The sequence below is a fragment of the Theropithecus gelada genome, chromosome 12 (assembly GCF_003255815.1).
Source record: "Theropithecus gelada isolate Dixy chromosome 12, Tgel_1.0, whole genome shotgun sequence".
NCBI classification, from domain to species: Eukaryota; Metazoa; Chordata; class Mammalia; order Primates; family Cercopithecidae; genus Theropithecus; species Theropithecus gelada.
The window spans coordinates 85091073-85114453 of record NC_037680.1 but is presented as its reverse complement, the minus strand read 5'-3'; the positions used below and the strand labels follow the sequence as shown (position 1 = coordinate 85114453).

General features: G+C 36.6%; 1 protein-coding gene across 2 annotated transcripts in view; it reads right to left on the bottom strand.

The window, feature by feature from the left end:
* The window catches only part of PIKFYVE (phosphoinositide kinase, FYVE-type zinc finger containing), a 93077-nt gene that overhangs the window by 29909 nt on the left and 39787 nt on the right, over positions 1-23381 (bottom strand). Inside the window, exons 12-22 of one of the 2 annotated variants that reach the window (XM_025404915.1) lie at positions 23158-23325; positions 15834-15893; positions 13709-13838; positions 12761-12941; positions 11779-11853; positions 9656-9763; positions 5876-6016; positions 5110-5236; positions 3722-4881; positions 1845-1945; positions 217-288 (exon numbers count right to left, since the gene is read on the bottom strand). In XM_025404915.1, the coding sequence (XP_025260700.1) occupies positions 217-288; positions 1845-1945; positions 3722-4881; positions 5110-5236; positions 5876-6016; positions 9656-9763; positions 11779-11853; positions 12761-12941; positions 13709-13838; positions 15834-15893; positions 23158-23325 (2323 nt within the window). Of the gene's footprint in view, positions 1-216; positions 289-1844; positions 1946-3721; positions 4882-5109; positions 5237-5875; positions 6017-9655; positions 9764-11778; positions 11854-12760; positions 12942-13708; positions 13839-15833; positions 15894-22621; positions 23326-23381 lie in introns of those variants that run through there. The other variant, XM_025404916.1, reaches the window with a different exon arrangement.

Below are 23381 nucleotides of genomic sequence, written 5' to 3'. Positions count from 1 at the left end.
TAATTAGATGGGCAGAGATATGAGGAACGTTCTGGATAAGGGATCTCAGTCTAAATATGAAATAGATTACTTCTTTGAATTATATACTCTGATATCCCCCATGAAAGTGAGGATTATGTAACAGTCACCTGACATCCAACTCATGTTTACATTTTAGGTTGAAATTTTCAGCGTCAAAAATGTGTAATGGAACAGAAGGAAGAAATATGTTCTTACCTGAAACAGTATCTCTCTAAAAATATTCCTAATGTAAGATCATTCTTTCCATAAAATTCCATTGTTACAATCCTAAAAGAAGAAACCACCTCTTGGAAACATAAGAATTACCATGCACCAAAGACATTTCATGAGACCACAAATTATAATTACCTATTAAACGTATGGTACTTTCAATGAAGTATTAAAGCAGGTAATGTTCTTTGTTATTATGAAGCAGGTTTTAGCTCATCCAATAAAACAAGTTTAGACTTGCCACCCTATAGCAATTTTTTCACTCCCAATCCACTAGTATCTTATGAAACTAATGAGGATGCATAAATTATAATATTAATTGAGTAAAACTGATTTGAGTTAAGAAGAGGTAACGGTTTCCTTACAAAGGCTTAAGCCCTGTCAACACAAGGCGGGACTCCTGTCTCCTACTCTCTTGACCATGCCTTTACTGAGCATAGAAAACAGCAGCTCTTGCTAAAGTGCCAGTTCCTTTTTATCTAACCTATAAATGCTCACAAGACGGTCTGGCTATATAACTGCTGAAATCCACATCTTATTCAAGCCTTGACCTATAAACTCCCAGAGAAAATTCCTATGGGCTCTGCCAGCCCCAAGTCTGCCTGCTGAAGCTATACTACTGGAAGAAAACATGAGCTCACTGTTGGAAATATGTGTTTCAGGTATCCAAAATTAAAACACAGAATATGTTTTGGCATGGAAACAGTGCCCCCAAAAAAGCAGTTATGTTCCATAGTACTTTTAAAACTAAAGGTGAACTATGTAATGTAAGGCTATGTACATCTGTGTGAGGTTTTCATGACAGTAATCTGAAACAAATAATTTAAAACACAAAATATACTTCAGTTTTTATCAATCTACTTAAAATTAAGTTTTGGACTAAAACCCACTAATAATGCAAAAGGTTGACTGCTTTTATAAAAATTATGCCTGAAGGAAACCTGCCTAAATTGCACATACTATCATCAAAATGCTTCTAAACAAGCTTTTGTGTGTCAACTTTCTCGCCTTTTTAAGTACAGGTTGGGCATCCCTAATCTGAAAATCCAAAATCCAAAATGCTCCCAAATCTGAAACTTTTTGAGCCCTGACATGACACTGCAAGTGGGAAATTCCACAACTGAAACCTTTGTTTTCTGATAGTTCAATGTATACAAACTTTTGTTTTATACATAAAATTATTACAAATCTTATATAAAATTAACTTCAGGCTACGTGTACAAGGTGTATATGAAATATAAATGAATTTCATGTTTAGACTTGGGTCCCATCCCCAAGATATCTCATTAAGTATATGGAAATATTTCCAAATATGAAAAAATATTAAATCCAAAACACTTCTGGTCCCAAGCATTTCAGATAAGGGAAAGTCAACCAATACAAATTTCTCTTCCATCCCTCACATTTTTTCACTCTTAATGTACTCTCATTTACTTCTACTCATGAATAAACATGTATTTTCACATTTACTTCACAAGTTTAAAAGTTCTATCAATTCATATATGACCACGTACTTAAATACAGGTCCTAAGGACTGTTTTGTTTTTGTTTTTTTTTTTAATTGCTGGAATTCTGTTTTTAAGTGGAATAGTGTAGGGTGAAAAAAATCCTACCAAGGACTGACACAGGCACTGGGAGCATTGCTGGACTGGGCAGAAGAGCTGCTGAAGAGCACACACAGTCTCTGGTGGTTAATGGGATTCAGACAGTCCACCTAAATTTAAAAGAAGTAATGAATGGATGAGCAAGCGACTGCAACCACATTCAACTCCACTGCACCAAATACACTCCACTCTATTTGTAAAGCCTCCAATTATCACTGTAGGGGCTCTGGTCAAGACTTACAACTACAGGAAACTAAATAAAAGGAAGAAGGGCAGTTGGTTTTTGAGAAAAGACAACTCAAAAAGTTTAAGTTAAACTTAAAAACACAAAACGATGTCTAGATAGCTTGTTTTCTTAACTTACTCTTTAATTTACAAAACTGCACTACATTATTTTAGAAGAAAAATTAAATATATCCATATTTAACAATCTGAACTGATGGGATATAATAACATCAATCTGAGACACCCAGAAATCTAAATTCTAAGGTGTATATTTATCTATGCTTATGCCTGTTTTTGATCATTACAAAGGGAAAACCAGCTCTCTGTTAAAACTGAAATAGTATAGAAGCATTTGAAGAAGTTCATAAAATACACAAAACCTCTCCTCCTATGATTCTCCTCTACCACTGAAGCTGAGCAGTTTGACTCTGTGGTTTTAAAATATCTATTCTTTTTGCTAGTTTACACACCTGTCCCACATACACACATCACTTCCTACCTACGTACACACAGGGGGTTTTGTTTTTATAAATATGGAATAATGCAAAACATATTAAAATATAACTTGCTTTTTAACACTTCAAATATATCATGGGCTTTATCCAAGTCATTAAATGACTTGAGATCTTGCTCATCATTAAACTGTTTCAATAAACATCTTTGTACATATATTCTTACAAAATGAAAGCACCCTTATATAAGCACACTTAATTATTTCTGCAGGATAGATTATAAAAAGTTGGAGTCCTGGGTCAAAGGCATATACATGTATGTGTAAATTAGTAAGAGACTTTCCTATCACTTTCTATAAATTTGTATAAATTTATACAAATGTACATACACATACATTTGTATAAGCTTACATGAAATTTATGAAAGGTGTTTTTCCATGCCATCATTAACCATGGGTCTTTTATCACTTTCCTTTTTGCCAGTCTCACAAATAAAAAATTATTTAGCACTACTATTATTTAGCACTTCCTTGACTACTAGGGAAATTGAACATATATTATTTAGCACTTCCTTGACTACTGGTGAAATTGGACATCTTTTCGCTTTATTAAACAATTGCATTTCCTCATCTAGTAATGGATTTGTTAATTAGTTTTACTGCATTATTATCAATAATAGATCTATAAACCTTCCTTAATTTGCTGTCAATTTATGCCTAGAAAGAAAAAGGTCACTGTCGTAGTTAAATAACAAGGTAAAATGTTTTATGTTAAAGAAAAAAAATAGAGCTAACTTTTTTTAGAAAACAAATCTATTTCCTGCTAACTTTTTTTAAAAAAACACATCTATTTCCTACAATAAGCTTCCATCTCTCACTCCCTGACACTAGGATCCAGGATTATCATACCACATCCAAGTCATGTTGTCAGAAATTTTAAGCAGCTCCCCATTTCCCTTTACTTCAAGGATCTGCCTAGCTTACTATAAGCTCATCTTAAAACCCTGAAACCCAGTTTCATTACAATTCTGCTTCATACGTATTAAAGTAACACATAAGCCAGCAAACTCAAGACAAAAACAAAAATAGCACAGGAGAAAGTATTTCACAAATCTGCATGCAGTCTGCCAAACTGATTTTTTAGCCTGCCTTAGAGGAGTCATTCAACACATCCTAATGTACAGGAGCATCAAAAAGTGGTCTGGCTCACCTTTGTTGACCACACAGCATCATTCGGAATAAGCCCTCTCTCTTCATCACCCTCATTTTTGCTTCCTGATTTGCCACTTGAAGTACTTGATGCATCCTTTGAATGAGCAAAAGGGTCTGAATTTTTGGGCTGAATTCTTCCTCCTCTGGCTCGATAATCGGCCAGCATTCTACCCAAGCTCTGGCTATCGCCCAGATGCTCAGCAATTCTAGTGCTCACAAGCTCATGTGAGGGTAAGACTTGAATACACTTGGCCTGAATACTTCCGTTCATGCCCTGAAGTCCAGAGAGATCCCTGAGCAGCTGTTTCTTCCTCCTGTTCTCCATTTCTTTGAATTCTTTATTGAGGAGAGGAGACCAGTAAACCTGCTCTGCAAAATAATCTCGGGTAGAGCATCTCATCCCCTTTTCAGTTAAAAGAAAGGGTTCTCGGAATGTGATTACTGGGGAGATACAGAGGATCACATCTTTCAATTCCTGCTTAAAGGCCAAAGAATAAGTCTTTCGTTTATCTTCAGAGGAGGCGACTTCCTCAGTAACATATAATCCAGTGTCATCCTGTAGAGGGTCTCTAAAGGCTCTTATCTGGCTTTTGGGATCCTGCAGCACAACTGTTTGCTGCAAACTCTCTGGCTGCTCACTGCCTAAAGCATCTTGTTGGTCATCCACAGGGAGTGGCAACAATGATTCCGGTACAGGTGGAAAGAAAGCACAAGCGAGACCCACCGGGCAAGTTGTTGTGCTATGTTCCTGATGCTTCACAGAGGCAACAGCCTGTGGAACATTTTTATTTTCCTGCTCACCCTTCTCAAACACAATCCTCGATTCCAGCAAACTGCTATCATCACAGGCCAGAGACTCAGGAGGGATGTCAGGATCCCAGGGGAGGGAACCTCCACCGTACTGCTCTTGGACAGTCCCCTCATGCCCTCGTCCCTCAATCAGGGAATGGAATGAAGGGTTTTGCATTAATGTGGGAGGCATAGCAAATTCATCCATGAGAAAGGAGATTTCTAGTTGAGAATGATAAGCAACACAGATCATAAATATTAGGATCTCCTTAACTCGAGCCAGCTCATAATCAGAGCCTCCTCTCAGCTTGATTGTACAGCCTAGGTGCTGTGGACAACCTTCAAAAAACATCAGCGTCTTGGTTTGCTCTACAAATAAAAACAAACAAAAAGTTAAGATGGTGGAGGTGGCAATCCGGAAGTCCAAATAGAATCAATTCACTCTCTTAACATCTGTAAAAGAAAAACTCTTACATGAATAAGACCACAGTTGCCTATCCTCGCCTACTATTAATAGATATTTCCTAGTAAGTAAACATTGTAGTAGTGATAAGTTAACTCTTTTCCTCAGGTCAACCTATGCTAAAGATCACTCACCATTAGGCAACTGAAATATCTGCATATAAAATTTGTGACAAGTGCCCAGGTGTGGTTTCGTAAGCAGCTGGTCCATCGACATCACTAAATCACCTTGGGTCATTCGACTGATTCGTTCCAAAACTTGCTACAATACACAAAAACATTATATTACAAAACTAGAGAAGAATAAAAATCTTTGCAAATTTAATCTGGAAAAGTGATGGAAAAATTTAAAAATAACATTCACAATAAATTTCCTTTTTAATAAATATATGATGAATTTTTTTATTCCGGATTCTTCTATATTTAGTTGCTTAGTAATCAATATGTGCCCACTGAAACCTTACTCATATTAATAACATTATCAAAATGCATTTAAGCATCATGGATTACCACAAGATGCTGTGAGGAGAAAAAACAACTTCCTAGAATTGGCCCCTATTCTGCAGAGGGTAAACTTTTGAACGGAGAGAACATTTTCTGCTTCAGCAATTCTCCAACGAAAATGAAGGATCAACGAATACCTAGTGATTAACTAATGTCCATTTCACTTTTGGTCTTGTAGACATCAATAATAAGCATTACATAATCAATTACACTTTCTTCCAGTCTGAGATTCTCAATCTTAATGAAATAGGTGCCGTATCTTCTGACCCACTTTCAATACATATGGAACAGCAAAGACTAAGATTCTTGTATACCTACCATACATACATATGAATTCAAAAGCTGCAATTTTTTAAAATAAGTAGAAAAAACAAAATAGAAAAATAAAAACACTCACCGATTTTACATTAATGACCAAAGTAATACCATGTTCCAATAACATGTCCTGGGCAATCCGAGACACTGTTTTCTCAACTAGAACCAAGGTGGGTCGAACATCAACTATTCGCTGAACATAATTCTTCAAGAATTCTCTTTCCTAAGTAAGATAAATCAGAAATATCACACCTGGTAAAACGCAATATCTGGACATATTAAAATATCAAGATAGCTTCACTATTATTATCAATCTTAGCCTAAATTTTCTTCATCCACAAATAAGTCTGTAAGCAAATTAATTCAAACAAAGTAAGAATCGCATTCGTCATTCTAAACTTGATTATGCTCACAAGAGTTTCAGAAGAAATTCCATTCTCCAACTAATTTTCCTTGAAAGATTTTCAATTCTTAATTTAAAAGCCAAGAATGCAATTAGCTAGTTCAGAGGTTAAAAAAGCAAGAACAACAAAAAAACCTAACCTCAAAACTCCCAAAATAAAAGCCATTTCTAAGTTTGTTTGTTTGTTTGTTTGTTTTAAGAGATGGGGTCTCATTCTGTCACCCAGGCTGGAGCGCAGAGGTGCCATCATAGCTTACTGTGACCTCAAAGTCCTGGGCTCAAGCAATCCTCCTGCTTCACTCTTCTAGGACTACAGGCACACATCACAATGCCTGGCTAATATTTTCTATTTTTTTTGTAGAGACAGGGTCTCACTATGTTACCCAGGCTGGTCTTGAACTCCTGGCCTCAAGCAATCGTCCTGCCTTCAGCTCCAAAAGTGTAATGATAAGTGTCAGCCACTGTGCCCAGCCCTAAGTGGTTTTAATATGGTTACAAATTCTCTCCTCTACATTCTGAAACCAAAATGAGTTATCTCTCTTTCTGGATATCTGAATAAATAACTCTTTAACAGATGCTACTTCAGCAACTTCCTAATTCCAATTTCCCAACACATCATATAATACCTAGAACAGCCACAGTTAAAGATCTCAAACATAATGCTAATATAATTTTATCACAAAGGTTTAATTTCAAAAGAAATGAATATTGTGGCTGGGTACGGTGGCTCACGCCCATAATCCCAGCACTTTGGGAGGCCGAGGCAGGCGGATCACCTGACGTCTGGAGTTCAAGACAAGCCTGGCCAACACAATGAAACCCCGTCTCTACTAAAAAATACAAAAATTAGCCGGGCGTGGTGACAGGCACCTGTAATCCCAGCTACTTGGGAGGCTGAGGCAGGAAAATAGCTTGAACCTGGGAGGCAGAGGTTTCAGTGAGCCAAGATAACGGCACTGCACTCCAGCCTAGAGGACAAGAGCAAGTCTTCATCTCAAAAAAAAGAAAAAATAAGAAAGAAATGAATATTGTAAATAACAACCAGAGTTAAAACAATACAATTCACTAATTGCTTCATAGTATTTCTGGGCTCCAGATGGGAGACAACTAAAGATGAGCATGTTTGCCACTCCTACTCCATGTGCCCAAAGTGTCTTCTGAGCAAGACTGTATTCACGTCCCTTACCACCCGTAATGGATGAGCCTACTCACTGCAGTAAACTTGCCCTATTATGAAGTATATTGCTTCTTGCCTTTGTTTTACTGATACTATTTATTCCAAATTCTCCCATTATTAACAAAATGGATTTTTTTCCTAAAATGTGTTAATTTCCTACTCTACTTACTAACTTGCAATTTAACAGCATTTAAAATAATTTTATTTGTTCAGCTCTAATAAAGTACCATCAGAATCTGTTTTTTTGGTTTTTTTTAAGTTTCTGCCTGTGGTAGTACAAAGATGGCAAATAACTTTCCTTCCAGTTCCAATTCTAATCAACTATCATGACTACTCATGAAATACCATGTCAAAAAGGAGGCCTTGTCCAAGCTCAGCAAGGGAAGAGTATCAGAAAGTAGGCCATAAGCACAGCAGTGGTGAACCAAGAGATCTAGTAGACCTGGCCTTGTAAAGAAAGTAAAAAGTCACAGGCTAATTATCTCCTTGACCTTTGTTTCTCATCCTCCTTTTTCTGAATATCTATCTTTCAGCTTCTTCTCTGATTCGTTATTCCACATCAGATTAAAAAAACTCAAATGAGCTGGTACTTTCTATTAATTCAGAAAAAGCTCAAATCAGCTGATATTTTCTATCAATTTAAACTAAGAAGTTTAAGTAGGGCAGGAGTTAAAGGTATAATAAAAACTATGTTTGAAAGTTTTGATGAACAAGATGCTTTGTTAGTGAGTTAAACCATGTTTCCTAAGTACAATCCCCCACAGCATACCTCTCTAACAAAAAATCTTTAGTCTATTAACCTGATTGTAAACATACAGTAATAATAATGTGAATAAATTTAGCTGTAACTTTAAGTAAACAAACACCTGTAGATTACAATTAACCTAGTTCATCAATTCCAAGACATACAATTTTACGAATTTTAACATCTCTGCAACCAGGATGCATCTCAGTCAAAGCAATTCTGATCTGATCATGTGAAAGTCTTCTGCTGACAATCTTCTGTGGAATCAACAAAACCTCCAGCATCAAATTATCTTAGGTTCCATGAACATAATTATTGTATTTCCCTTTATTCCTTTAGAGTTCTCTACTAAAATGTCTAGTCAAAATCCATCGTTTTTACTGATGGCACAGCTGAATTCCAAGGAGAAAACAGCCCCAGCTCACAGAGTTCTTAAGTAATACAGCAGAGTTTTATAAAGCACTGTCCCTTTTACTACAACTCAGTTTCTCTTATTGTTATCTACGAAATCAGGACAAAAGTGATTGCTCCTATCACTCTTGAAAAAATGTATTTTCCTAGGAATTTTCAAGTAATACTTTTCCTAAATGTTTCTGGAACCCAATATAAGTGTTTCCACTGTAATATAATACACACATTCCTAAAAAGCTTCCATTTTGAATAACCACAAAACAAAATTAATAGCATTTATGGCAGAAAAGGAGCTGGGGCAGAAAACTTAAAACCTATGCAATTTTATATCTTCAGCACTAACAAAAATAATAACTGGTACCTTAAGAGGAATCACGGAGAGCCCAGGCAGAGAACTTCGTATGGCATGAGGCTGCCTCAAGTGAAATTAAATGCACAAAAACTATTGCAATGCTACAACTGGAAATGGAGCTCTGAGCAGTAAAGCTACCAAGAACCAGAGATGTGGGTGTACCTCCCTGGGGAAACAGCCCTGCAAGCAAAAGCTCACTTTTACTTTCTTAAAATAGAGCTGGAAGGGTTTCTGCCTGTGTAGCAGCTGAGCTGAGACTGTTTTCCTTTCCGGCTGAGGGTTATAACCTACTGCAGCTATTCGGGGCCTCCTTGCTTAGGAAAAACCACTTAGAAACCAACACAACTTCCATCTGACATTATTCTGTTTGCCAACTACATATAAGCTAACTGGTGTTCTAGAAATGTGTTTTAGTAGCATAAACTGTATTACAAACCAGAGATTCCATTAGAAATCTGGTAAGTTCAAGAAATTCTCACGGTCTGATTTACTATGAGAATTAAATACTTAATCCAAACTAGTATTTGGATTAAGTGGGAAAGGGAAACCAGTATTTGGATTTTCACCTTTTCTTCCTTATATTCTTGAACAGTTACATGTTACTTTTAACACTTTGAAACTTTAAAAATAATGAGTGACAGAGGTTTTGGTAAGCTATCAAGTTTGCCTATCCAATTTAATCCGTTAGAATTAAGTCAAAATCATTAAGAATTTATAAGCATCATGATACACAAACATCCCTCCAAATTATTATTTTCAGTAGTAAATTCTTACCTGAAGCACAATAGGATCAATGCAAGTAAACTTAGTTTCTTCTCTGTAGAGATACTCAATGGAACACTTCAACAGAAGAATTTTGGGGTTTTTAATACAAGAATTCATCTACCAAAAAAAGAACAGTTTGTTAAAGTTTTTAAAGGTTTGCATTTTACAGCCCTCCTTTAATTATAACTTTAAATCTATATTGTTCATAATTCCTACTAACTTAACGTATCTCATATTAGTATTAATATACTCTCATTTAGTTCTTTTACGGTATTAAATTTTTTCAAAGCAAATAATATGTTCAGAACAATGCAAAATTCTTCAAAAATTGGCTTTGCTTTCTTAATACTACTTTGATCTTCTATTTTCTTAACTTTTTTTTTTTCATTTCTGATGTTGTAAGAAGAGACATCATGCCCTGAGCGTGCACGGAGGGAGCAGTATTTAATAACGGGTTACTTCACAAACTCCAAGAAATAAGCAACTTTAAAAGCATATTTCAGTCTTTCTAAAATTCAAGAGGAGAAGAGGGAGAAAAGAATTAAAATGCCTCCTGAACATATTTCTAACAGAAAACATTTCCAATCATTAAGGCGGCAAGCTAAAATAGGTAACATGAAGTTCAAAAAGAAAATGTGAAAGCATCTCAAGCAGAAACTCTAACAATATACCCTAACCTTACAGCCACAGGCAGAAGAGCAATTGAGGTTTCAGGCTGACCAAGTTTATGGACCCCAAACAGCAAACAGTTCCAAAAACAGTGACTCACTAGCTGCGAAACTCAATTCAGGACACTTCGTAGCAACTACAAATCAAAGACTATCTCTAATCAGTGGGACAAGACAGTCATTCATGCATATGTTTCCACCACACCTACATACAAATTTTCTTCACTTTCTGAGAAGGCATAACATATTTACCTCTTAATTCAACAAATATCATTTAATTTGGTTTAAAGTTCTCCTTTAAAGGGTAATGTGTGGTTTTAGTAAGATTCTGTGTAGAAATACTGACTAATGTGGAATTACTGCAATAAAATATGCGATAAGTAAACAATTGAAGCCAAGCATATTTTTATTTATCTATGGTCACTAACAATTGTCACGAATCTTTTTTTTTGTTTTTTTGGAGACAGAGTCTCGCTCTGTCACCCAGGCTGGAGTGCAGTGGCGTGATCTCAACCTTCACCTCCCGCGTTCAAGCGATTCTTTTGCCTCAGCCTCCCAAGTAGCTGAGACTACAGGCACACGCCACTATGCCTGGCTAATTTTTTTGTATTTTTAGTAGAGATAGGGTTTCACCCTATTGGCCAGGCTGGTCTCAAACTCCTGACCTTGTGATCCGCCTGCCCCAGCCTGCCAAAGTGCCAGGATTACACGCTCGGCCTAGTGCCTACTTTAAATACAGTACCACCATTTCCCTAACATCCATACATTCCCATTGCCCTTAACCTACTGAATGAGAATTTCTAGGGGTTAGGCTGGGAACAGACATTTTTAAAAGGTCCACATGTGATCTCAATGTATGTACACTACACTTTGAGAATCAAAAGACTTCAGAATAAAGTTCAAGACCTTTAATGAGATACAAAGCCCTTGCCTGTTTCCTCCAGCTTCATTTATATTGCCCATATTACACCTTAGGAGCTCAGAGTCTCCGTAACACCCCAGGTTATCTCACTCCACTCCTTTGTGCTAGTGCTACAAAGACATAAGATGAGAAGGATAACAGAAGAAAACTGACAGCTCTGTAGCCTAGCACTAGAAGAGCTATCAGCTTTAGAATGCTAAGCCTCTGGAAGGACTCCAGCCTACTAAAGAAACCCTGTCTCCCTAAGATGTAATGGGATCAGGAGATAAATAATGCTAGTATCTTATCATTCTGCTGATCTAGAAGCCTGATCCTCCCCACTTCCTCCTTCTGTCTGGTGAATTCCCATTATTCAAATTCCAATCCATTCATCCTTAGCTCTGGGAAATCTTCCCTGAACCTACCAAATTTCACCCCATGGCAGACACAGCTGCCTTTCATTGTCCATTGTCCATTTCTTCCATGACTAAGGTGCCCCAACTTGTTACCTAAGCACACAGCCATGGTTTGCTGAACTTCACTGCTGAACTGAATCACATTACCTTTTTATGTGCAATGTTCTTGGTACAAACAAAGCCATTGACAACCACAGAATCAAACTTCTTTCCACCTGGGATCTAATGGAACAATTAAGAAAACAATAAAATTCAATAATAACATGCTTAGAATCTAGTCAGATGTACGCTATTATTTCTTTCCATTTCTTTTTAACTATTGTGTAATCAAATAAGAACAAAAAATTTCAGGAAATAATTGTTCCTTTCAACCAATGATCAATGGCATCTCTGTATGACTCTGTTTTCCCATCCCCTATTCTCTAATGTACTATACTAGGACTCTAAAGTACTCACTGACTGAATAAACTAGTGCCATGTGGCAGTTAACACTACTGTTTAAATTAAATATCACAGGGAAAAAGCACACACAGGACTCCATTACTATCTAAATCAGAGGTGTCCAGTCTTTTGACTTCCCTGGGCCTCACTGGAAAATGAATTGTATTGGGCCACACATAAAATACACTAACAACAGTGGATGAGCTTTAAAAAAAATCACAAAAAATGTCGTAATATTTTAAGAAAGTTTACGAATTGGTGTTGGGCTGGATTCAAAGCACTCTTGGGCAGCATGCAGCCCACAGGCCACCAGTTGGACAAGCTTGATCTAAATAAAGCAAATTACCCACTGCTTTTCCTCAGAACAGTGATCATAATCTGTGAGAATAGGGTTTCTCATAGCTGACGTGTCAAGAAGAGGAAGTAAGTAAGGAAGAACCTGTATCGGTTTGAGTTCCCAACCCATCTCTGATATAACTCATCCTTTCCATTCACCTCTCACTTCCTATGCGTGGCTTCCATGACTCCTAAGTGCACTGCTAACAAACAAAGCAGACAGCAAAACCTCCTACTCCTCAACTAGCAACCCTCAGGGTAATGACTCCTTTTAGATTACCATTAAGAGAAAAATTATAATCAGTCCTGCCTCATCACTTCCTAGCATTAGTAAAACATTAGCAGAGCTCACTTTTTTGATGTGGACAAACTGACGGATATCCATGTCATCATCCTGGTTCTTGACATCAGGTCGGACTGTCTGAACAACCTGGCAGACCAATGACACGATGATGTCCCTCCAAGATGATGACAGTGAGTCACTATGGAGCAACTGCTGGAGTAGTGCCATCATGTGGTTATGATTAGCTGAACTATAAAAATATTATAAGAAAGAAGTTTGCATAGTTAATACTGCCAGAGACAATAATTCTGATGATAAAACAGTCTACAAAGAAATAAACATTTCAATTACGGTTCACAGATAAGATTTTCTAGGTCAATATCATTCTTTCATTATATCTGTACCTTAAGGATTTTGCATATAAATGAAATCTGAATATCTTCCACTAAGAAGTTCCCTGCAACTGACTGAAATGAAATTTTAACACGTAAAATGGGGACAGACAAGCAGAGTTTGGGGCTCTTGGTTTTTCTGTTTTTTTCTCTGAGACAAAGTCTTGCTCTGTTGCCTAGGCTGGAGTACAGTGGCGTGATCTCAGCTCACTGCAACCTCCACCTCTTGAGTTCAAGCAATCCTCCTATCTCAGTCTCCCAAGTAGTTATGATTACAGACTCACACCACCACGCCTGGCTAATTTTTGTATTATTAGTAGAGACTGGGTTTTACCATGTTGGCCAGGCTGGTCTCAACCTTCTGACCTTGTGATCCTCCTGCCTCGGCCTCCCAAAGTGCTGGGATTACAGGCATGAGCTGCCGCACCCAGTCGGGGCTCTTGGTTTTATAAGAAATGTAATCACAAGTCAAAATAGGCTTTATTTCCTAAGTAATCTTAGTATTTTTTACTTTCTAAGGAAAAAGAAAAATACCTCCCTTTTTAAGAGGAATGATGCATACGCTTATCAAGTCACTGAAGATGATAAAAGTGAAAAATTAAAATTTAAAATTTCATTGCCTTACAGCAACCTCTCCATGGCTTGTTTCTCCCCATTCTCCTCCCTCAGGAGCTCCAGGTTGTTATGATGCCAGCCCAAAGGTGTGAAAGGCAGCTCTTTGGATTTTTCCTCTACTCGACGATTAAATAAGGATTCTAAGTACAATATAAAATAAGAAGTTATTACTTCATTGTCCTGTTTTATACCACCTACTCATGTATTTAGAAATTGCCCTTTCTCTTTATAAATGTTTTAAGTTAGCCAACATAAATTATTGGCGTAAAAAGGCAAGAACATGTAATAAACATATAAATAAAATGCATAAGAAAATACACACAAATACGTAAAATACGCTAAAAATACAGAAATGCAAGAATTAAGAAGAGCAATAATTGGCAACCGCCAAAATCAGAAACAGAACTGTGAAAATCAAATGTACGTAACTAAGACTCTCAAGCCAATAATTATAAGCACAGCTTCTGAAAAGCAAATAAAATGAAACTTTTGCTTCTCTTTTTAATTTTTAAAAAGGAGGGTGTTAATATCCCCTTAAAATCACAAACTGGGCAGGGCATGGTGGCTCACGCCTGTAATTCCAACACTTTGGGAGGCCGAGGTGGGGAGATCACCTGAAGTCAGGAGTTTGAGACCAGTCTGGCCAACATGGAGAAACCCCATCTCTACTAAAAGCACAAAAATTAGCTGGGCGTGGTGGTACATGCCTGTAATCCCAGCTACAAGGGAGGCTGAGGCAGGAGAATCACCTGAACCTGGGAGGAAGAGATTGCAGTGAGCCAAGGTCACGCCACTGCACTCCAGCCTGAGTGACAGAGCGAGACTCCATCTCAAAAATAGAAAAAAAAAAATCACAAACTGAAAAGTGCATTCAACAGAAATCTAAATGCTGGCAGAACACATGATAGCGTGGGTGATGAATTTTCAAGAAAGAAGCTCAGCTCAGATAATCCCAAAACAACAGATGACAGTGCAGAAAGTCTATTCAGACAATCTTCAATAGTGTTTCTCTTTCAATATTGGCACAGAGGTTTTTTAACAAAATTTTAGCAAGACAGACTCAAAAACATAAATATTAAAACATAATAAATAGCATTTATGTAGAATTTGTGTAAAATCTTTAAATTTTTTAAAGATGAGTGAAAACAGATCAAGACAAAAAATTAATAATAAATGCTTAACAAAAAAAATATGTTCACTAAATAACTGTTGAATAATCTGACCAAATAAGTGGAAAGAAAAGAAGTAGGAAATGCTTACAAAAATTCTCTAACCTGTCCTCTCTTAAAAGCAAAACAAACAAAAAACTTCCAACAGCCCAGCAGATTACACAGTAAAGTATATGTCCATGACATGTGAAATACAAGAACTGCGCATTTCAATTACATAAAGGGCCACTCTGTAAACTTCTAGCTGAACCAGATGCTTGGAGGTGAATTTAGAAGCACTGTCAAGCTATCAGATAAGCTACAGTGGCCTCCTTGTACCAGCTTGCCTTCTCTCTTTGATTTGAAACGCTGGGAGCCAAGAAGGAAGGGAAATTTTCTCCTATTATCTGAGGCCTAACCAGTGGAATACTATGGACCAATTAAGAATGTCTTTACTCTAGGAAGCTAAGCTAAGTGGGGAAGGAATAGGAGAAGGCTAATACTTTTCTATTCTCCTTTTGTGTCCAAAAGAAATTTATCAGCAGAGTTAGTTCTTTATCCTCTCCTGCCTACTTCTCTTCCTCACTCCACAAGACAAGCAGCATCCTTAACTGGAGATCTGCCTGTGGGCTTTTTGACAAATTTGGCAATCCTTGATGAGATGTATATCAATACTTAATATTATATTCACAATATAGTTAAGTGTAAACTATGTCTTTAAAAGAATTAAGTTCAAATTCTACTTAAAAGTTTTTAAACAATTACTTTTCACATCAGAGACCTCCTTCTTGCAAACCAAGTCCAAGTTTACATTCTTGGTTCTCAACACTCTCAAAATCATTATACACATTAAAAATTGTGTTCCTATACTACCATAATCAAATATATTTTCAGCACCTTCTCTATGCCAATCAATGTGCTAAGCCCTAAGTATACCCTCATGAACAAAAGAGACACCATTCCACATACAGCTTTTTATAAACTTACCTTTGATGAAAGCGTCACTTATTGAGAGCTGTTGTCCTCCAGTGTCAGAAATCAAATACTCTGCATACCAGGGAGACAACAGAGAGGAGGAAGGAAAGGAGAGACATATGACTATAAATATGTCAGCATAATTATATATACCCACACACAAAATATTACTCATACTAAACCCATCACTGCCCAGCAAATTCAAGAAAGTTTTGGGTCAAAATGCCTCTTGATACTTGTTCTATGCACTTCATACTAAACTTAAGCAGACTTGCATTAATAATGCAATAGAGCCGTGAAACAATTCTCCTTAATTCAAATGTCAGATAGAGAAACATTTTTCTCTTACCAAAACCAACCGGTTTATGAACATTAAGATCTTCAGATACTTGTACGACCATCCTAAAGCATTACAGTTCTTTTCACATGTAACTTGATGATTTAACAAATAATCACTTTGCCTATGCACAAAGTAGTTCACAGAGAACCCACCTGATAAAACAATACAAACTTTTTTAAAATTTCAGAATATAAGCTATAAAACAAATTAATACAGAAGTGACATTGGCAGGAAAAAAGATAAAACTCATCAGTATTTGTACTAGTTCCGAATAAGCATTTTTGTTTTTCAAAAATTATACCAAACACTGCCGAATTTTTGCTAGACATTAACTGAACACATTCTGAAGGCTTTTAATAAATAAAAAAGTTTTCTTACTAGTGAAACTTACTCTTTACTTCCCCATGAACTTTCTCTAGGTCTGTGACCAAGCATAGTTCAAATGGGGTTCTTTCCACTATGCAAATTAAAACACGATGCATGTTAACTCCTTTAAGGTAAAGGTTCTCCACAAAATTTTCTCCAAGTTCATTTATAAACAACTGGGCTTTAAAAGTTACTATGTTTATAAGCCAATATGCTCATCCTTCCAACCAGGAAACAAAGAAAATATTTTATTTAGAAAGTTCAAGTGCACTATGCCAAATACAATAAAATCGAGTATGTGGACAAGACAGATGTTATACTTTATTTCTACTCTTCCCTTACAGAAATGAGTAACACCAAATTCTCTCGGTTCAATTAATGTACTGTTCTTTACCAGCCTTCTCACACTAAAGCTTAATTGTATCTATGAGACTCCAGAAATGGTGGATTTTCCCCATTTAGTTATGAAAAAAATTAAGCCTACAGAAAATGCTGTATACCATCCACCTGAGTTCAACAATTGTTAAGGATTTGCCATATATGTGTATGTTTCTTCCCTCCAATCACTCAAAGTTACATATATGACACTTTACCACTAGGACATCAGCACAACTCTCATAAAAATAAGGGTATTCTTCTCTATAGCACAGTATTATTTACATATTTGAGAAAGTTAACAATGTCTTAATAGCACAGAATTAAACCATACTCAAGTTTATCCAACTCTCCCCAAAATGTTTTCTAATCAACAGTTTTTTTCTCAAGCCTCGATGCAATCAAGTTCACACATGGCATTTGGTTCCTGTATCTCTTCATTCTCTTTTAATCTAGAACAGATCTCCTTTTTTCCTTTTCATAAAATGAACTGTAAAAGAACCCGGGTTATTGTTCTGTGGGATGTCCCACATTCTGAATACAATCGTTTTCTCATGGTGTGTTTAACTTGCTCCTCTATCCCATGTTTTCCTGTACACAGAAAACTGCATCTAGAGGTTTACAGAAGTCATGGTTTTCACCTTCTTCTCTAGGTTCTACTTGCTAACTTTCCAAGAATAGTTCAGAATCCTGCTTGCAACACATAGTAAAATATATTTTAATTGTACAATTCCCTAAGACCAATAATGAAAAATTAAGTTTGAAAATAGGGTTTTCTCACTTAAGATAGAAAGCGTAAGTAGTATTTTTTAAAGTACAGATATTTCAACCAATTTTATAAATCCAATTTTCCTCAGCCTTAAACAATATAGGACAATCCATAAGAAAATATTTAATAAGTACTACCTTTAATTTCAATGTAAAGATTTAAAAAATTCCCATTTGTTTTTATACAAAGGGAATGAAAACCAGAGGCAGAAGAATTCTATTATTCTTTCACATAACTACCAGTCTCCCTGGAAATCTTTATTTTCTTGTAATCAGTGTTCATCTTGACTGTAACACTGAGCAAACTATTACAACTTCACAAGAAAAAAAAATGTAAGAATAACTCTTGTTAGTATGTTAAAAACTAAGAGAGAACTGTGAAAGCCAGCTATATTTATTAAGAGATTTATGAAGTCTTCAAATTATAAGGTTGCAAATGACCTAAGACGTCAATTTAATAATTATGTTCTTCCTAATGCTGGAACCTTCTCTATAATATTCTCACTGAGTAGGTTAAAAGATCATAATTTCTTTTTAATTCTAGATCTAGGTTTTTCATTTCACAGATTTAGAATTAAAAGAAAATTTAGAAGTCCCCAAGTCTATGTAACCCATCACCCAATGTGGGCATCCGTCCTCAATAACTATGACAAGTGAACATTCAGACACAACCTGGACACTTCCCATGCACAGTGGCAAAAGTTCACTACTCCTGACTACTGAATCTATTTCTTCCTTCAGCCATATGCAAAATAAATATAATTTCCTTCAGGTACTCTTCAGATACCTAAAGGCAACACTAAGTCTTCTTTTCTCCATTTCAAATAGTCCAGATTCCCTTATCACGGTTTTCAGATGTCTTAGGATCCTGGCAACCTCGCTCTATTCATAAATCAGAACTGAACACAAAACATTAAATTGGATCCTCATTCTAGACATTATACGGCCACTAACGAAATCTATTATTGCACTGGGGGGTGTGGAGGGGTTGATACATCACACTCTTAAATTTGCAAATAACTAAAACTTAGATCTTTATCACACAAATTATTAAGAGTGACTTTCTCCAAAGTACTAATAGTAAATGTGTTAAGCCTTATTATATTATGTTTAACTGTGTTAACTATCATCTTGTTAGTCGCAATCTATTGCTTGAGAAAATCAAGATTTTTAAATGTCAGTTCTGCTATCCAACACACTAGCCATTCTTTCCAGATTTTAATTATTTGTGGATCTAAAAAACATTAAAAGTGCTGACCAAAAAAAAAGTGGTGAACAACACTAAATACAGAGAGTCAAATCCCTATAACATAACCCAGGAGCAACCGCTTCCTGTTGACATCAAATTATTAATTATCCTTTCAATATTTTGTACAACAAGCTACAAATCCACGTGTTAACACCAGTAGTGGGCCAGGTGCAGTGGCTCACGCCTATAATCCCAGCACTTTAGGAGGCCGAGGCTGGCGGACTGCCTGAGGTCAGGAGTTCGAGATCAGCCTGACCAACATGGTGAAACCCTGTCTCTACTAAAAATACAAAAATTAGCCGGGCGTGGTGGCTGGTGCCTGTAATCCCAGCTACTTGGGAGGCTGAGACAGGAGAATCGCTTGAACCCGGAAGGCGGAGTTTTCAGTGAGCCAAGACCAGGCCATTGCACTCCAGCCTGGGCAACAAGAGCAAAACTTTGTCTCAAACAAACAAAAAAAACAAAAAACAAAAAAAAACAAAAAAAAAACACCACTAGTAGTGGTATCATAAACTCTTACATTCACCAAACACACTACACTCTTTGTGTTTTTCATATTAAAAGCTCACACTAAGTAGAATGGTGGTTACCAGAGGTTGAGGAAGTGAAGGGAATGGGGAGATGCTGGTCAAAGAGTAAAAAGTTTCATTCAGACAGGAAGAATAAGTTTTTGAGAAATATTGTACAGCATGACGACTATAGTTAATAACAGTATATTGTATATTTCAGAATTGCTAAGAGTAAATTTCAAAGGTTCTCACCACTAAGAATAATAAGGATTTTTTTTTGTTTTTAAGATAAAAGTCTCACTCTGTCATCCAAGCTGGACTGCAGTGGCAAAATCATGGCTCACTGCAGCCTCAACCTGCTGAGCTCAAGCAATCCTCCCTCCTCAGCCTCCCAAATAGCTGGGACCACAGGTGCATACCACCACACCCACCTAATTTTTTTGTATTTTTTGTAGAGATGGGGTTTTGCCACATTGCCCAAACTGGTAGTTTGTTGTGCAAAATATTGAAAGGATAATTAATAATTTGATGTCAACAGGAAGGGGATGCTCCTAGGTTATGTTATAGACTCAAGCAATCCGCCTGCCTCAGCCACTCTAAGTGCTGGGATTACAGGCATGAGTCACTGCACCCTGGCCCAACAAAAAGGATTTAAAATGATGAATATGTTCATTAGCTTGGTTTAATAAACATATCCATCATTTCAAATCCTTACTTGTTCCTTAATCATTCCATATTTTATACATATATTGTAACATATTTTTATATCCCATAAATACATACAATTAAAATTTGTCAATTTACAATTTAAAAATTAAAGCTCATACAGACTCCAAAGCCTGTGCTTTAAACAAATAAATATGACCATTGCCTTTGCCTCTTTTAACATATTTCAAGTACGAAATCGTCCTCTTTGTCTACAAAGCTATTGAGAGATCATTAAATGTCTTACTAACATCAACAAAGATAGTATCTCTCATAGTCTTCTGATTTATCAATCTTGTATCACCATAAAAAATGGAAATGGGGTTGTTTTGGAATGACTTATTTTGGTTAACCAACACTGGTGCCCAGTTACCACCAATTCCTTGTCTAAATACCACAGACCATTCTGTTCACTACACTTCTCTACATTTTTCCAGCCTTCAATGTCACATCAAGAACCCATCTTTAAAAAAAAATAGTAATAATGCATCTATCACTACAGTCATCTAGACTCTCTCCTACTCTTTGCAACTCGTCAAAGATAACAAACTCTGGCTCCATGATCCCAGATCCAAAGTCTTTCAATAACCTGGTATATAGTTTGCCTAAACCTGGCAACAGACTTATTTAAAAAACCATTAATTCTCTATCTCTTTATTACCCTGGACTTCACTTTCCTCTTAACCACGTGTATTCTTTTCTGATAAGATTAGTCTAAAGAGTGGGGAGGAAAAAAAGCCTTCTTTTAGTCATCAATCAATATTACATAACTTTCCCAAATAACTGGCCTAGTTTTTCTTTCTACTAAACTTTAAATATTTCTCAGATATCCTTGGCATTTTCTCCAACCTTCAGTGCAAGCTGGACTTCTATTATACTGTCATTTTTCTTAAAAGTGCTGTCCCCTCTTTCAGATTTATTCCCCTATGCAAGTTGCCACTTACAACTTTGATAGGCAATCTGTTTAAAAGATTGAGGGCCAGGCACAATGGCTCATGCCTGTAATCCCAGCACTTACGGAGGCCAAGGTGGGTGTGGATCACTTGAGGCCAGGAGTTCAAGACCAACATGGTAAAACCCCATCTTTATTAAAAATACAAAAAATTAGTCAGGCATGGTGGTGTGCACTGGTAATCCCAGCTACTCAGGAGGTTGAGGTGGGATAATCACTTGAACCCAAGAGGTGGAGGTTGCAGTGAGCTGAGATCGCACAACTGCACTCCAGCCTGTTGTCTCTTAAAAAAAAAAAAAAAGGGATTGAGATCAGGGAGGTTCGAAAGGAGTCATATTTTTGTTAACTGCAGGTGTTTCTCCTGTCAATTTCCTTGGAGACACAATCTGGGGTTGTTACCATAACAATGTCATTTTTGGAGCCTCCTGTTCCATTCCACTCCACATGTTCTCAAGTTAGGTTTTCAAAAGTAAGTATCTGACTGTGCTCAGCAGTCTATCCTTTGCTATTACAAACTCTTATGATGACAGGTCACTCTTCAAGATTTTCAGAACTCCTTTAACATTCCAAGAGGTGAAATCATCAGCAAGTCAAAAGTGTACTTCACATTCTGCTTACAGCAAAATGCAATTGCCAACAGATGTGTCCAGAGAACAGATGTTCATCATCTGTGTGCCCCTGACCCACATCTGCAAGTTTATATTCAAAACCTTCATAATATCCCCCATGTGACCACCATCTATAGTTAATTCTCACATAAGTGTCATATCTGCTTTTCCATCCTTTCATACTCACCCAAATATTCTCCATCATTTTTCCAGTTTCTGTTTTGAGGATTTCCATAAAGATGTCTATCTTATTCATGTTCAATGTTAGTCAAGTCTCCTCATTAACACACCCTCTCTAAATTTCTTATTTTTAAATAACATATTCCTTTTTATTACTATAACTCTTAAGTATCATTTTACCACATTTTGATAATAGCTAATACTGACAATTATGAGAAATTTGTTGGAGAAATATAAACTTGTATCAAATCATTTTAGTATAAATGTTTGGTTCAAAAGCTTCTGTTTTCTGATCTATTTTTAGGCTCAAAATAGAGTGCGCAAAACTTAGGCAACCATTTCAGATCTAAGTAAGGAGACAATTCTACTTTAGACAGTTATATGTTTAAAATACAAACTCCAGGTAAAATCATGGAATAAAGTGCTTCATCTTTATAATATTGATTTTTCAGTTATTACGACATAACGAAATCCCACATTTATTTATTTACTCATGCATTTTTTACTTATTCACTTTTACACAATCCCATGATAGGACCATAATTTAAACTGGCTTTTAATTATATCCAATAAAGTAAGCCTCATCATCCATTTTAACAACAGGCATTTCTTATAAGCTGCTATGTTAGATTTTAGTAATGTTTACCTCTTTCTCCTTTTACACAAAATGTCTTTTGAATATGGTCACTACTATTTTTGAGCCAACAGACTAAAGCATCAAATAAGATAGCTAAAAATAATGAATTCATTTTACATTAGAGAAGAAATTGTTTTAATACACATAGAATATACATAATAAGCATTATGAATTACTGTGGAGGTATTTTGGAATGTGTGAATGATTTTCCCCCAATCTAGTTCAAGCATCTTAATGAGTTTAGTGAAATATTATGTTACTGGGTAACGGCAAAGGCAAACAGGCTTTAAAATGTTAAATGAAGAAAGAGAAAAGAATAGAGCAGAACATCCATGTTATAAATGCAAAGAAATGCCACCTTGGAAGTTGCACATTATGGGAAGAGCAGTCAGATGTGGTTCCTTTTAAAGACTACAAGCTTTAAACTGGGCATGGTGGTGCTGAGGAAGAAAACAAGAAATAAAAGGAATCAACCAAAAAAGGTATGGGGAGGAGGTGTGGGAGAAATGAGAAAGGGTAGAACAAAACCCACACCAAATCCCCTCAGCCACATGGGACAGAGGAAGCCAGAAAGACAGGCTGGCATGAGATCCTATGGCCCAGCTGTCCAGCCTGTGTTTGGATTCCAGATGGTGACTACCTCCTACCTTTTTGGTCAGCAGGGTGAGGGGGCACATGTGGGTACTTGGAGGGCTTCTTGATATGGAAGTTCACGTTGTCCAGCTCCACGTTCAGGCTGATAGAAGCGGCTGAGTCACTGTCCACTGTGGACTGGAAACTGCTGACTGATGTGCGCTTGCTAGGACTGGCAGAATCTTTTAGTGTTGGGAAGGGGAAAGAAATATAGGGAGAGGAGGGGAGTAAAAATGGG